Genomic DNA, 16,120 nt, shown 5'->3' on the forward strand with positions numbered 1-16,120 from the left:
ATTCTTCTCTCCTCCTTATCAGTGTTCCTCCCGGTCGTGGCGCGCGCCTCTCCGAGCTCCCCGGGCTCGCTGGGCGGATGGTGCGTGTAAGCCCCAGCCCCAGCAGCAGCAGCAGCAGCAGCAGCGGCACACCGGCAGATCCCGTGCGCATGCTCAGCTGTTTGCGTGTGTGTCCGTTGTGTGCGAGGAAACACCGAGGCGCGTACCTGGCAGGGATCAGGCCTGCATCTCTCTCCTCTCTTCCCACTTTACCCCGCACATGGTCACATGACCCGGCGAGGACGCGTTGGCCAACATCTTTAATCTCTCCTAAGCGACGCTGTCGGCGCTCCGCGTCCGATTTCTATTCCTCTCCTGGTTCGTTGGACCGGCAGGGTGCCGCCGTGGCGATCTTTGACCTCTCCCGCCTCGCCCTGCGGCGCTTCTCTGTGCCGGGAGCGACCCAAATTTCCCTCTTCCTCACCGACATGCCCCTCTCACGGTAGACTTCGTGGTGCACGGGCTGTTCGGGTGCCTGCCCATTCGTCGCTCCCTCCCTCCTCCCCCCCCCGCACCCGCACCCGCACCCCTCCCCTGCCTCTCCCGCCCGTCTTACGCCCCCCCCCCCCACCCAGCCGCGCCGCGCGGGGCAAGGGCGGAGTGGGAGGGAGGAAATAATCCAGAGGAGGGGGGTGGCGGAGGGGGGGCGCTGGACAAGGCGGGCGACAGCAGCGCTGAGGACGGCAGCGCGCATGTTTGGAAGGCGCCTACTCTTTTTAGTATTTTACGAAGACGTTCATTTCTCCCCCTTTGCTGCCTAACACGTGACCTCCACACCCTCCTCCGGCCTGGCGGGCCAAGCGATGTGGAGGGGCACTAAAAGAGTAACGCACTGCACGGCGAGGCAGCTCAGCAGAAAACGAGGCCAGAGCCCAAAAAACCAACCCACCAACCCACCCCGGCAGCGCCCGCAGCACAGGGTGCACCTGCCCCACTGTTGTACGACCCATGGCGCACCCATCGCGCGTGATGACAGCGCGTTCTGGACACTACAACAACACCCGCACCGCTGCAGCGGCAGAGCCTCGCCCGCCGCCACGCAACCTCTCGCGTGCTCACCTCTCCTCTCTCCCTCCTTCACCACCACCAGCACCACCCCCTCCCCTCCTCAACACAAACACACCGCCCCCTCCCCCTGGCGCTCGCCGCACACACACACGCCACGTATGACACACCTATAAGCCCACCCGCACATCCCCGCCCCCTCCCTCTCTCACCGACACCTGCATAAGCACCCCATCGGAGCGCATACACCTCACACATCGTCATGATCGCCGGACCATCGCGTTCGTCGCCCGCATCAAGGACCGCGAGGGCGACAACGCGCACGTCGTCGTCTTCTCCACGGAGGACCCCAGCTTCCAGAGCGGCTACAGCTTCTCCCACAGCCTCTACGTCTACAAGTACGACCTGGACCGCATGTTTGAGTGCCCCGACTTCTTCACGCTGAGAGAGGGTGGCGAGCACTACCTCAAGGTCTCCACCATGCCCTCGCACCGCGACTACATCATCTACGGCTCCTACCAGCTCAACACCACCACCAACCAGTACGTCTTCGTCGAGGACCCCACGCGCAGCTTCACCTTCGTCGACTACGGCCCGTTCTACGCCGCCAAGACCTTCTACGACCCCATCCTCAACCGCCGCACCATGTGGGGCTGGACCAAGGACGAGCTGAGCAACGAGCAGATCACCGCCAACGGGTGGTCCGGCGTGCAGAACCTGCTGCGCACCATGGTCTACGACCGCACCGAGAAGAAGATCAAGACCCAGCCGGTGCCGGAGACGAGGGGCCTGCGCCTCGACAAGCTCGTCGACCTGAAGGGCGTCGCCGTCACCGAGACCCCGACGGAGATTATCGCCAGCAACACCAACAACACGCTCTACCACGAGATCGTCGCCCGCTTCACGCTCGCCGACCCCACCACCTTCTCCGCCGCCGCCACCTACACCAGCGACAGCGACGTGCCAGAGGTGGGCGTGATGATCCGCGCTAACGCGGACCTCAGCCAGTACACCAACGTCTCCGTCCGCATGCCCGGCGGCGGCCCCAGCGCCTTGCAGAGCACTGAGCAGGTTGAGACCTACCCCCCGATCAAGGTCTTCGCCGGCTCGTCGGCCGCCAACTGCAGCGCCGAGTGCAACAAGACGCGCCTGTGCGAGTCCTACACCTTCTGGGAGATGGACAACACCTGCAAGCTGTACTGGAAGACCAACCCCATGGGCCCCAAAGCCGATGCCACCAGCGGCACCGTGCGCGAGCCGCTGCTGTACCTCGGCCGCGCCCGGTCCGGAACCATCGGCAGCACCGCCCCCCTGCACGGCCGCGCGCCCTTCGCCACCGCCACGCCCAACGGCTTCGAGCTCCACATCTTCGTCGACGACAGCGTGCTGGAGATCTTCAAGGACGAGGGCCTCGAAACCCTCACCGGCCGCCTCTACATCGACAACGGCGCCGACACCACCGGCATCGCGGTCTACGCGCGCAACGCCGGCGCCGTCACCGTCGACGTCGAAGTCTACACCATGGACACCATCTGGAAGGCGCCCACGCCCAACGCCGTCAAGAACTTCACAAACTCGCTCTACACGCTACTCGACACCCTCATCGACGTCTAGGCGAGCGCTATGGGTTTGCCGTTATGGGTTTCACGCGGCGCGATGTGATACCGGTATCTTCCATATCGTCCGTTGGTGAGGGCTGGGGCGGCCCTGTCGACGTCGAGAGAGGACACCCCCCCCCCAGCGTGTATGCGCGCGTGTGTGTGTGTGTGGTATCCGAGGCTCCGGTGCACCGGCGCTCTGTGTGGGTGTGTGGGAGGAAGACAACCAGCCCCCCTCTCTCTCTGTTCCCTGCCAAATCCCCATCCACCTCTGGTGATGACAGGGTCAAGTGCCCACGACGCGCGGGAGGTCACGGCGACGGACCGCTCCCGATGTCGGTGGTCAGGTCGTGGATGGCGTGGTGTCGGAGCGACCGGCGACAGTGCGCACGCTGGTACCATCCATATAACAGGCGAGGTGCCAACGTGACTCGAGCGTATCCCACTGGGCCCTCGCACTGCCTACTGGTGGGTGGGCCTGAGCCACCCCGAGGGGGGATCCACCAGCTGGTGACCGGGATGGTGGGGGAGCGGCTGTGCGGCGATATCTGCGGAGAGGCGGGCGGGTAGAGGCTGAGGGCGGGGGGAGGGCGTGCTCTCAGCTGACGGAGTCTGTGCTTTGGTGCACCGCGTGTGTAGCGCGGCTGCCTCGCACCACGCGACGGGGCCTGTGGCAGAATCCCGGGGGGAGGCGTCGAGGGGCGCTTGGCCCACGTTGGGACCGCAGAGAAGCGGACACGTTTGGAGAGGGAATAAAGCGGGTTCCTGTGCGCATGCGTATGTGTGGTGGGTCTGTGTGCCCCAGCAGCACGCACCACACCGGCGCCCCCCTCGTGTCTCCTCATGGATGTGCGGAGTTGGCGCTGCGATGGACAACTCTCCTAACCACCCCACGCCCTATCATCGGGTTTTTCACAGAAGAATACATCACAACGAACGCCCCCTGCGCAAGTCCCCCTTCCGCTGTCGGTGTTTCGCCTGCTCCTCTGGGATACGGAACGGTGTCGGGGCTGTGTGCTGTGCCACACGTCCCCTGGCAACCGGGGAGGGGCGGGAGAAACCAAACGCCATCACGCACCGCTGAAGCTCGTGCGTGTATGCGTTTTCTGAGGAAATCGCCCCGTCCTCCCCCAGCCGTGCGCTCGAACCCCTCGTGACTGCCCCACAGTCCACCAACCCCCTTCGTCCCCCCCCTCCTTCTCCTCAGCGCTTTACAACGCCGCGCTCTTCTTTTAGTTTAGCGTCCTGCACGAGGCGCCATGCGGCAGCGACTTGTCACGTCTGTGCGTGTCCGCGGCACCGCGGCGGTAGCGACGCCAACGGTCGGCGCGGTGGCAGCGCTGCAACGCCGCGGTGCCGCGTCAAAGGTAACGTCAAGGACTGTAGACACCCCAGCAAAATCATCGAATTCCACAACGTCGTCGACGGCGCCGCGCACGATCATCGCGAACGCCGCAGCGCCGTTCAGCGGCACCTACCTAGACGTCGCCTGGACGCGGCAGTTCATCCTCGGCTCTCTGCTACAGCGCTATGACCCTCTGCGATACGCACCGGCATCGCCATCCTCCCCGTCCTCCACCACCGCTCGGTTGGTGGAGTCGGCCTTGTTGGAGTCGCAGAGACTCCTTAGCTCAACGTGGAAGCTGCCCGTGCGACCCCTCGACACCGTGAGTGAGGCACGCATCCTTCGGCTACTAGCCCGCTACGCCGCTGGCGAGGGCATCCTCTCCGACACGGCTCTAGAGATGCTGCAGCGCGTCTTGGTGCGCCTCCCTGGTGCCCCGGCGTGCATCTCCGACCCTGTCCACATGCGCACCCTGCTGGAGCTCATTGGGTATGTGGACCCTGGCGACAACCTCACCCGGGTCGCGTACGCTGGGGAGCTGCACTACCCCCCACAGGCGCACGCCTTCATGACGGAGCTGCTGGCGGAGGGCCGACACCGCGACGGCGGCGACGCCTTCGACGCCATACGCGAACGCCGAGCGGGGCCGGGGTACGCCATCGACTCCGCCACGACGAGCGAGGTCGACGATGCAATCGGCGTCTGCGTGGATATGGCAACAGGTGCAAAGTACTTTGTCGTGTACGTCTCTGATGCAACCGTCTACTGCCCCTTCGACAGCACCCTGGAGCAGTTGACGGCGCGGCGGCTGACAACCACCACCTACCTGCCAGAGGGGGTCTTCTTCATGCTCCCAAAACCCATCGTCGAGGCGGCCACGTTGCGCGAGGACCGACCGTGTCGCACCTTCAACGTCATCTTCCAGATCGATGAGTCCACCGGCGAGGTGAAGAACTACTCCGTCGCCGTGGGGTGGCTGGATCAGCTGCGGCGCATCACGTACGATCAGGTGCAGGAAATTATCATCAAGGAGGAAGCCAGGGAGGAGGGGGACAAAGGCGCATCGTCCTCGCCGCCTCTCTTGGCTGAGTGTGCCGACAGCGCGCATCCCCCGCCGGCGTGGATGACGCGTGAAGACAAGGACAACCTCTTCTACATTCTTCGGTGTGCCCGTCTTCGACTGCGGGCTCGACTGGAGCGGCAGCAGCGACAGCGACAGCAACACCACTGCGGGGCCGGGGGCAAGGACTGCGGAGAAGAGGGGGTGCCGGCGACGCCGCCGGTGGACTTCAGCCTCCCCGACCCCCACATCGAAGTCAAGGGCACCACGGTGCTCTCCGTCACCGATCAGGTCATCTCCACCCAAGACGCCCGCCTCGCCGTGGCGGAGCTGATGATCGCTGCGAACGAGGTGTGTTCACGTGTTGCACAGGCCAACCACATCCCAATGCCGTTCCGCGGCACTCGCGCCCTCTCCAGCGATCATCTCGTGGCGCATTACTACACAGAACCCGAAGGTGTGCGCACTCTGACGTCGCTCGACGCCTCGCACATCTTCCTGGCCGAAGCCATGCAGTCCTCCGTGCGTCGCCTCAGCACCGTGACACGCGCCATCTACCATCACGTCCCTCTCCACCATGCTGGGCTCAACACGACCTTCTACACCCACAGCACAAGTCCGCTGCGTCGGTATGCCGACATGCTCGTGCACCATCAGCTCAAGGCGTGGCTCTGGCAGCAGCGCCGCGGTGGCGGCGGTAATGACCGGACCAGTGCGGCCTCCACCTCTGCCGCGCGTGCTGCCACGGTGGCCGCGCCTCAGCAGCCCATTCCCGAGCATGCCATGGCTTCTCTGTGCGCCATGATCAGCACGAAGCAGGAGCGCGCCAGTCTCCTGCAGGACAACAGCGTGCGTTTTTGGATTTTGCGGTACCTCGAGGACTTGGAGCGTGCCTCGGCCAACGCCGCCGCTGCTGCTGCTGCTCGTGGTGGTAGTGATGGTGACACGCATCACAAGAAGACCTACCTGTGCTTGGTTGGTGAGACACGCCGCGTGGTGGCCGCGCCGGCGTACAGCCGCTTCGCGTGCTCCTCGGCGGAGATGTCACAGCTACTGTCCCTACCGCTGGCAGCACCGTCCACCACCTCGAGCACGGTGCGGCGCCCCGCATCGTTGCAGATGGACGCCGTTGCGCGTTGGCGGCAGGAGACTCCCGAGTTCACCTACGTCTCGGACGTGTACATCCCTGAGGTGCAGCTGGCGCACACGATCACTCACCACCGCAACGACGTCCTTGTCGGAGCTGTGCTCGAGTGCCGCATCACTCGCGTTCAACCTACGCAAGGGGTGTTGGAGTTGGCCATTGAACGTGTCCTCCCCGGCGGCGATGAGCGGCACTACGAGCGCCTCTGGATGGGTGGGGTTGTGTCCCAGCTGGATGCGTGATCGGCCTCCTTCAGACCCCCTCTCTCTTACCCCATTGCCAACCCTAACATCTTGTCTTCTCTGGCTGCTAGCCCGTCCCCCACTATTGCCGTCGTTGCTGCGGCCCCCTTTCCCAGCCCTGTCTGTGCCTTGTGTGTGCACGTGTGTACATGTCCGTCTGTCTGCGTGTAACCAAGCACACAGGGGCATACGCCATGACGCGAGATGAGAGGGAGAGGGAGGGAGAGAGAGCAGTCCCGCGACCAGTGCCGCAGCTGCGTCGAGGGGCATCTCGCACACACGAAGGGAACGGAGGTAGTTCGGCGTAGCGTGACCGACTCGTCACCCACATACACACAGGCATGAGAGTAAAATTAGGGCAACGACAAATGTGCTGTGCGCGGGACGCCTCTCCAGCGCATCCAACGTCTGCCAACACCACCGCCCTCCCTCCCTCGCTTCCTCTCCGCATGTCGCTCTTTGCACGCAACCACATTGCACAAACCGCTTGTCCTGTCTAAACATATACGTATGTGCGTGTATCGATGCCGTGGTTGTTTATTGCTTCCACCACCGCCGCCGCCGCAGCAGCAGCAGCCGGCTGCCTGATCAACAGGAAAAGCAAAATGGGGCAACTCTTCACCAGCTTGTGGAGCATGTTTAAGGGCAACAAATCCTACAAGCTGCTCATCCTTGGCCTGAACAACGCCGGCAAGACATCCATCTTGTACTACCTGCAGCTGGGGCACGCCATCGCCACCCAGCCCACCCTCGGCGGCAACACCGAAACGCTCACCATCGCGCACCCGCAGACGAGCAACACCATCGCCTTCACGTGCTGGGACTTGGGTGGACAGGAGCAGCTGCGAGAGTCGTGGAAACTTTATTACGACCATACGGACGCCATCCTCTTCGTCGTCGACGCCGCTGACGCCGCGAAGTTCCCCAAGGCGAAAGCGGTTTTGCACCAGCTACTGCACAGGGAGCCATCGCTGCAGCACACCACTCTTCTTGTGCTAGCAAACAAACAGGATATGGAGTCTGCGGCGACCCCAGCCGAGCTGATCGAGTACTTGGAACTCGGGATGCTGAAGGACCGAACGTGGACTCTCATGGGCTGCAGCACCCTCACCGGCGAGTCACTGCGTGAGGCCATGAACTGGATCGCCGAGAACGTCTAGGTCGCCGCGGATAGAGGCGTGCGTGAGGGACACCGAGGGAAATGTGTCCCATGCATCCGCACAGGCACGCGCGGCCTCCTCCTCGCGCCTCTTTCTTCCTCTCCCTCCCTGCTGCTGTTCTGAGTCGTTGTTGGGCGTGCCGTGGTATCATTCTGTGCGTGTCCGTGTGCGTGCGTTGACTCCTGCTGATGCTCCCTCTCCCTCTTCCTCCCTTTTACCCTTTTCTTCTCTGTGCTTTACGCCCACAGGAGGTGACCCAGTACGGCTGCGCAGGTATGGCCGTGTAGCGTGTACGGCGTCTGTGGACACCCGGTATCACGCGCATCTGCTTTCTGTCCTCTGTGAGTCCGCAGTGGCGTGCCTACGCGTTGGGCTCGGACGTTCATTTTCCAGTTGAAGGAGAGGAGGTTGGGGAGAGAGGGGCGGGGAGGAGGGGGCAGCAGGAGTAGCGGTAGATGGATGCTTCGGATGGTGTGTTGTTTGTTTGGCGGCGGCCATCCCCGCCTCATCCCGCGAAGCGCGACACGCACACGAACACCAAGAGGGAAGCTGTGCGTCAGACTCGCACAAGAGAGGTGCACATCAGGGTGGAGACAGAGAAGACAGGAGGTTTCCAGCTTATGATGGCTGCCTGCGGTAAACCTGTGTCGCCTCGCTGCCCCGCCCATCCTCTCCTAGGTGGCTCCCCTCCCCCCACCCCCCACCCACACACACTGACGCAAGACAGCCTCTCTCCCTCTCTGCCTTCACTTGCTTTCTACCATCGACCCCCACCGCCCCTCCCGTCCTGCCCTTTTCTCCACCCTCTCTCTGGCATTACACACACGCCCAGGCAGGTAGTATATATATCACCCGCGACCGCACCCTCTCTCCTCCTCCCAGTCCGTGTGCGTATCTGCATGTCGGTTGCCGCGCCACTGCATCGTTCTACCTTTTGTTCCCCCCCCCCCGCGTGTTCATACACAGCGCCCCCCCCCTCCCCTCCCCACACACACACGCGTATACATCCGCCCCACGGCAGAGAGACCGCCAGACAGGCACACAGACAGCACTGTGCTCGTGCGGCACCCACCCCCTCGCCGTCACGACATCCGTGTGTTCTTTGAACATCTTCTCCCTGGTTTGTGCCATTTCTCCGTGTGTGTGTGTGTGTGTGTGTGTGGCTCGAGGAGACTGTTGCCCCCCATCCCTCCCTCCCTCTCGTGTGGGTCTCACCCCTCACCACCACCGCCATCCCACCACTCCCTATGTGAACAGCGCTCCTCCTGCGCCCTTGTCGTCTGTGTGTGTGCACCTGTCCTGCGCGTACACACCCCCCTCGGGGCGAGGAATCCGGGGCTGCACTCGATTTCTTCGTCTGTCGGGCGAGGGAGGGAAGGCGAGAGGGAGGGGTCACCCCACGGCCAACGCAGTCGTTGGCTGCCTCGCACGCACGCACGCTACGCGCAAAGTCTTACACTTGACGTATAGCGGAGCAGAAGGGACGCACCGGTGTCCTGCCTCCCGTAGGGAGCACACACGGGCAGAGCGAGGACTCAGAGGTGAAGAAGGGAGGTCGATAAAAGACCTCCCGATGCGCTACCCGCGACCGACATCCTCGCAGAAGGGCGATGTGGTCCGTGATGCGCGTAGCAGCAATACCCCCACCCCGCTCTCCTTGGACGTGCCGTCGCCGGAGCACGCGTGGGCAAGCGTGGAGCTGACCCACACACTGGACGGCACGCCTGTGGGAGGAGAGGGAGGCGCGGCGTTGGGGGCGGCGAGGACGTCCGCCGTCTTTTCCTTTCCCTTCAATGCCACTGCGGGTCGCCCCCTGCCGTCCTTCGCGCCGCTTCTCCCGACGCGGCGAACTCCGCTGTGGGCGGATGCGACGAGCACCGATGGCAGTGCGCACCGGCCGAAGCAGAAGATGGGCAACGACGCCGCAGCAACAGCACAGCCTGCGTCCGGAGCAGCAACTCAAGGCTGTGGCGAGGGTCATGAAGGCGGTGGCGCCGCTTCTCCTCCTGGGGACCGGAGTGTTCAACTCAGCCAGTGGGCCGTATCTCCTTTGAACAGTCCGCTCTCCATCCCCCCCGTCGCGGCAAGCGCCAGCAGCCGAAGCAGGCGCCGATTCGAAGACCCGACGCCGCTGGCGCAGCGGCTGGAATCACCGGTGGGCCCCTCTTTCACCGACCTCTTTGTCGGCTTGGAGAGGCCGCGCCTGCGTGGTCGCCGACCGCGGGAGGGGGTTCAGCGCCGCGCCCACCACCGTCGCACCCATGCAGACGGCGTCTTCGATGTAGATGCGCAGGCGCCCTTTCTCTCCTTGTCGGCCCTATCGCTGCATCCGACATGCTCCACCAGCCACTGTGACGGCGCCTTCTCCGACGCGGACGACATCGACGACGACAGTCATGTGAACACTAACAAAGGCGAAGGCGAGGTGAACACCCCTACCGTCTATCGCAGCCCCCAGTTACCGCACTGGTGGCGCAGCATCGCGACCCCGGTACCAGGGGCTCGCGTGTCTCTCAGGCCGGACACGTGCCGCGTCGAGTTTTGGTGGATGGACCGACTCGGGTTCGAAGCGCACGAGATTGTCCGCGTCGTCCTCAGGCACTCCCTCGAGGGGGTCGTGCTGCGCCGCAGCGGCGAGACGGCTGTTGTGGTGGAGTTTCGAATTCTGCCGAAGCTATTAAAATCTACCAGCTACGCTGTCGCGCGGCGATCGCGCGAGCAGCGCGACGCGTCGCCAAGCCTGGCGGCAGATGCCGACACGAGCGAGTCTCCCAGTATGCCCTTCACGGATAGCGTGCGCTCTCTCACCCCAACTGTCTTTCTCACCGTCTCCCAGCCGGTCGACGCGGCGGATTGGGGGAACCAACGCATACCCCGTAGTAACCACGGTAGCCGCGCCGTCGGAATATCGTCTCTCGATGTGCGTCTGCAGCTGCAGGAGCTAGTCCAAGCCGACAGCAGCGGCAAAGCAGACTGCAGCCAGAGAGAGTCTGGGGAACCGGTGACCAGTACGGCCAACGGCACCACCATAACCGCGGCAACAACGGTCGCGACAACCATAACGGCGACTATAGGGTCAATAGGCGGCCAGCTCGCATCGCCATCGAGCTTTCCTCTGTCGCCGCAGCGTCCCATCAGGGAGTCCGTCTCTGACGGCAGGGATGAGAGCACCCCCTCCACGCAGGTATCTGTGCGCTCACCATCCCCGCGCTCCCCTCTCTCCCATCTCCAGCAGTCGGTGGCGACGGGGCCCTCCTCCACCCTCTCGCCCAGCCCGCAGCCCTCCCTCTCCTTCGCAGTCGGCAGCATCCCGGTCACAGTGGCCGGCCGGTCGGCAGATTCATTAGCGGAGCAAGACCCTCAATGGCCGGTGCTGGCTCGTGTGCTCGGCACCACCACTACTCAGCACCCGCACCACCAGTCGCTGCGCCTGCCCGTCGTGCAAACATCCCCGCAAACCGGCGCGGTGGCGGCGGCGAAGGCTGCCGAGAGCATGAGCGGACATAGTGAGGCAGTGGTCGATGCGTCCGCGACGAATGGCGGCGGAGGCGGCGGGGGTGAGGGCGCCCGCTCCCTGGCGCCTACGAGCGTAAAAGCGAACACCAACGGCAGCTCCACCAGCGTCCTCCCGGTGGCCATCCCGTCCGTGCGGCGCCTCATCCAAGAGAACCGCCCCACGACGAAGCTGGATTCGGTGCACGACACGGGCATCATTGGCGGGGCCGATGGCGACGTGGCCAGCGTGGAACCGACGTCGTCCATGGGCAGTCAAGGCACCCTATGCTACCCGTCTCCCTGGGGCTCCTCTCCGCAGCGGCAGTTGCCGTGCGCCAAACTGCCTCCTAGCGTCAAGGTGAGCTCAATGACCGCGAACGGCACGGGATCGGGGCGCTCGCGCAGCCGTATCCTGAACAACCACAGCAGCGGCGTCGTCACTGCCGGTGGCGGTGATGCTGACCTGTCTCGCATCTCGGAGGAGGGAAAGTTCCTCGTCCACGTCGAGCCGCACCACAATTTGAGGAACGTCGGCGTGAATCAACGGAGAAATGGCGGCGCCGTCGTCGCTTCACCTGCCGCACCCGCGTTCAATCCGCTGCCTACCGCCAGCGGTCACCCCACCCAGGCGCTGCCCGGCAACTCAAACAGTGACTGCCAGCACGGCAGCCAGGGATCGCACCAACCGCACCCGTGGACTGAAGGGCGACAGCTGTCCCCAGCGCGACCTCACCACCAGCATACACTGACCAGCCCCATCACCGTCGCCAACTTGTACCCCGACACAACAGAGAAGGTTGTGGCTGCTGCTGCAGAGGCTGCGCGCTTGGAGGACGCCATTGTTCCGACTACAACAGCGGCAGCAGCTCCCTCGCAGCAGCAGCAGCAGCAGCAACCAGCGGTTTTGGGTACGCCACAGCACACTATGGACGAAGACGACGACTCCGTTGTGGCGATCCTCACGCTGCCGATCTCTGTGTGCACGCCGATCGTCGTGGCGCGCCTCCAGGCGATGCGTATCCTGCATCCCCTTTTGCCTGCCATCACCGCCCTGCACGGCCCCGCCTTCTCGGCCACCATATCTGGTGATCACCCCAACTCCGATAGCACGGATACAGACAGCAACGAGGAGGCGCTGCTCACCGCACCGCAGCTGTCGAACGCGACGCCGCAGTCTTCGCCCGCGGGGGATGCGCAGGGCCCCGACTACGCTGACGCTATTCGCCTCCTCAGCGAAGCGATCGAACTGGTTACGAAAGAGCAGAGCGCCAAGGAGGCGCCGCCGTCGATGACGGGCACCCCAGACGACTACGCGCCGACGCGTGCCCGCGATCTTTCTATCCTGTACACAGTCCGCAGCCACCTCCTCTTCCACGCCTCGCCGACGTGCCTCCGCGACAGTCTTCAAGATGCCGAGGCGGCACTGCGGTGCTGCCCCGCCAGGGATCACATCAACCCCACCTACGAGGTACTCGCCGCAAACCTGGTCAGCTTCGGCTACGTATCCCAGTTGGAGGGCCTGGCCGGGCACTTGCGGCACCGCTGGCGTGCCGCATCGCCGCTTCTTCTCCGTCTTGGTCGCGTCACACAGGTGATGGTGTCGTACGCGTCCATTTTTCTGCGCCAGCAGCTTCCATCATCCACGGTGCACCCGTGCGCCGGTGGCAGTGCGGACATGATGCTGCCCAGCAACACCAGCGACACCGTCATGGGAACCCCATCGCTCACGGCCATGTCCCTCTCGCCCCAGTCGACCCCGCTACCGCCGAAGCACATCACCTCCTATCCCCGTCACCGTGGCGACGAGCGCTCGTCGCGTCCTGAGGCAACTGCCACCACCGCCACCCCCAACACGCTCCTCCAGCCGCACACGCTGCCGTACGAGGTCTGTCCGCTCCCTTTGGGCCGCTACGGCAGAACCCTGCACAACCTCGACGAGGCGCCGCGGCAGTCGTCGCCGGTACCGGCGTCGCCTCAGTCCCTCCCCACCGCAGGCGTCGACAGCACCAGCGCAGACTCGATGCCGCACCAGCCCTCACAGCTTCGCGGTCCCCGTCCATCCAGCCGTCCCTTCCGCCCTGGCACCGACGTGTGCCACCGCCGCCTATTCCTCCTTGAGATGCTCTTCCCCACCATGAACCCACCGCCGGTGAGTCTGCTCCCGCTTCCCGTGTCGCACGGGTACGGTGGCGCGACAGGGCGACGAGGCTGGCAGCCGAACAGCACCAAGGCGACGATCCGTGGCGGCAACGACAACGCCACCTCCTCCAACGTTGCCATTGTCCCGAAAACCGAGACGACGCGGCGGGTGAGGGCGGAAGACTTCATGTACGACCGGAACTCCATGCTCACCCTCCTGGCCCCCACGGCCGACACGACGATGGAGTGGGGCACGGTGCCGATGTGCTACTTCTGCCGCCACATCCGCCTCTCCGCCACGCGCCACATTCAAAAAAATGAGGCCATCTTCGTGGAGCGCCCGGCCATTCTGATGCCCTTCTGGCCGCTGCTCCCGCCGCGATCGGCGTCGGCGTCTACCGCTGCCACTGAGCCCCGTAGCAGCAGCGGGACCGGGGCTGGGGTGAGCGACAGGTCCGTCAGCAGTACGCTAGAACCGTCGTGCTGCGCGCAGTGTGGCCAACAACGGCTTGCGAAACCTGTGAACTGCCCTGGCGGCTGTCACTCCGTCTACTGTTCCGAGCAGTGCCGGCAACTGGCGCTGCGGCTGTATCATGTGGTGGAGTGTGGCGGCGTTCCACCAGACTCCAACAAAGCGGGCGTTCTCGAGCTCGGCGACGACGTAGGTGCCCGAGTGCGACGCACCGTGGCGGTCCTGCAGGACGTCTTCTCCGACTGGAATAACTACTTGCACCACCTCGCTCGCTGGGATACCCCGAGCACCCGCCTCACAGCTCAGCACGCCGCGTGCTCGCCAGTGATGACCCCCGATGCGTCACCCGTGTCGTCATCGCGGGTAGGTGAAATGCCTGGACATGACGCATCCCAGCAGCAGCAGCAGCAGTCCAGCGGTTCGAACGGTAAGGCGCCTGCGCAAGGGAAGCGGTGCTGCGCACCGCCACCAATCGTGGCCGTCACGGCGATGCGGGTGGTGGCGCGGCTTGAGGCGATGATTCTGAGTTTGGCTCTGCCGCTGGAGCTGCTACCGCAGATGCAGAACCACCCGGCGTGGACAGCAGAGCGGCACGCGATGATGCGCGCCGTGGCTCGCACGCTGCGTCAACGCGGACTGATGGTGCCGGCGTCATCCACACGCGGCATCAATTTGTACTGCACGCATGTGGACCCCCAGCGACTCTTGCTGCTCGAGGTGCTGTTGCAGGAGCTCTCCGTTCCCTTCTTTGCCGACTTCAACTACCGCGCTTCGTCCACTGTCTGGGAGAAGCTGAGTCGAATTCCGTGCGAGGTGGCGCGCAGCTCTGACAATGCGGTCGGCACGACCGGTCCTGAAAAGTCGGTGCCCAGCCCAGTGGACGACTCGGAACCGGGCATTTTCCGCAGCCTGCCCCTCCCATACACACCGTCCCCCGTGCCCGCCAAAGCGCAGCTGGAGGAGTTGCTCTGCGACTTGCACCGCATGGTGCATCGAGTCTACCAGGTTGTCGCGAAGGAGCTGGCCGACGTGCCGTCCATCCCCCTCTGCGGCGCGGAGGCGGAGGAAGAGAACAGCCTCGAGTGGGGCCTCCCCGGTCGGTGGAACTGTGTCGAACTTCTCGGCTTCCTCAACAGTACGCGAGTGTGCCAGCAGATCAGCGACTTTGCCTTGACAAGTTGGGCGGTGGTGTACCCGCGCGACAGAGAGCCGCCAAACGTCGCTGCCGCAACGGCGGCGGACAACCGGAGCATGTCACAGGCCCGGTCTATCTTCGTGGACGACGATCGCCCACTGAACATCCATCCCCACCACCACTCCAACGAGAGCAGCACCATCACGAACGAGTTCAGCCACGCGAACCCGAGCGACATCTCCCACACGGTTGCGGTGCCACTCGTCGTGATTAGTCCATGGTCATGCTTGACAGTGGACCTGCACCCGATTCTGGGCAACACCCCCGGCGGCGTCATACACTCTCGCTTCATGATCGAGCACGAGCAGCGGCGACGTATGCTCGCCTACTGTGCAGCCGCAGCAGGGCGTCGCGGTGGCGACGGCATCGGCGGGGGTAGCATGGGCAACGATTCTTTTCTCTCCGTCCACTCGGCATCCTCGATGTCGGCGGCAACGCTGCTCACCGGTGACGACTCTGCTCAGCCAGCGTCGTTGCGCGACGATCTCAACCTTCAGCTGCTCGAGGAGGCTGCGCGGCGCAGCTGCTCCAACCTGCACATCTCCCTCGTCTACACGCCATCCAAAGAGCCCGCAGTGCTCGCCGTGGCAAAGGAGGACATCACTCACGGGGACGTGCTGTGGTGGGAGTCACTGGCCTCCGGCGACTACCTTTCTGGGCTCCTGTAGCGGCGCGCGTCACGTGGCCCACATGAACACGCTCGCCCTTCATCCTCCCGACCTTGCGACGGGGTCAACGCGTTTGTGCCTGTGTGTGGGTGTGTGTGTATTGCCTTCGCGGGGTTCACGGGGAACCCCCATGCCGGGACGCACGTCCTGCTTCGCCTGCTCCGGCCTCCCTTTGCTTGTCGTATTTTTGTGTTGCATCCTTTACCTTCTCCGTGTTCCCGGGTGACGGAGGACCGCCTCCGCGGTGGTATCGAGCGGGGGCCCCCGCGCCCACACGGGACGCGACAAAAGATACGCATACGTATGTGTGTATGTGTGTATAACTATACGTATGTGTGTATGTGTGTGTATGTTTGAAGTGGTTAATAACTGATCCACTACCCTGCACGCACCTCCGTGTGTGTTCGTGTGTTTGCGTGACGACGGGAAGGGGGAAAGACGTAGGTGGGGGGGGGTGCCACAGAGTTTGAACAACAGACTCAGCTATACAGGGAGCCCTCTGCTTTACTCCCCTCCCGCTCTGCAGGTACTCTACGCTCTCGTTTTTCATCACCGCTC

At 64.1% G+C, this 16,120-nt stretch overlaps 4 protein-coding genes across 4 annotated transcripts; all 4 read left to right on the forward strand.

The window, feature by feature from the left end:
- Window positions 1–1,458: 1,458 nt before the first annotated feature.
- Window positions 1,459–2,658, forward strand: LMXM_04_0320 (uncharacterized protein; the record flags this gene model as incomplete). The annotated part of the gene is made up of 1 exon (XM_003871750.1): window positions 1,459–2,658. The coding sequence occupies one exon, from the start codon at window positions 1,459–1,461 to the stop codon at window positions 2,656–2,658; it is 1,200 nt and encodes a 399-aa protein (XP_003871799.1).
- A 1,243-nt stretch (window positions 2,659–3,901) lies between these two features.
- Window positions 3,902–6,433, forward strand: LMXM_04_0330 (putative mitochondrial exoribonuclease DSS-1; the record flags this gene model as incomplete). Its single annotated transcript, XM_003871751.1, has 1 exon — window positions 3,902–6,433. One exon carries the CDS (start codon window positions 3,902–3,904, stop codon window positions 6,431–6,433), a length of 2,532 nt encoding a protein of 843 aa, XP_003871800.1.
- Window positions 6,434–7,038: 605 nt separating this feature from the next.
- Window positions 7,039–7,593, forward strand: LMXM_04_0340 (putative ADP-ribosylation factor; the record flags this gene model as incomplete). The annotated part of the gene is made up of 1 exon (XM_003871752.1): window positions 7,039–7,593. One exon carries the CDS (start codon window positions 7,039–7,041, stop codon window positions 7,591–7,593), a length of 555 nt encoding a protein of 184 aa, XP_003871801.1.
- A 1,573-nt stretch (window positions 7,594–9,166) lies between these two features.
- LMXM_04_0350 (uncharacterized protein) lies at window positions 9,167–15,562 on the forward strand (the record flags this gene model as incomplete). Its single annotated transcript, XM_003871753.1, has 1 exon — window positions 9,167–15,562. One exon carries the CDS (start codon window positions 9,167–9,169, stop codon window positions 15,560–15,562), a length of 6,396 nt encoding a protein of 2,131 aa, XP_003871802.1.
- Between the last annotated feature and the right edge of the window lie 558 nt (window positions 15,563–16,120).

The sequence above is a fragment of the Leishmania mexicana genome, chromosome 4 (genome assembly GCF_000234665.1).
Source record: "Leishmania mexicana MHOM/GT/2001/U1103 complete genome, chromosome 4".
Lineage (NCBI taxonomy): Eukaryota > Euglenozoa > Kinetoplastea > Trypanosomatida > Trypanosomatidae > Leishmania > Leishmania mexicana.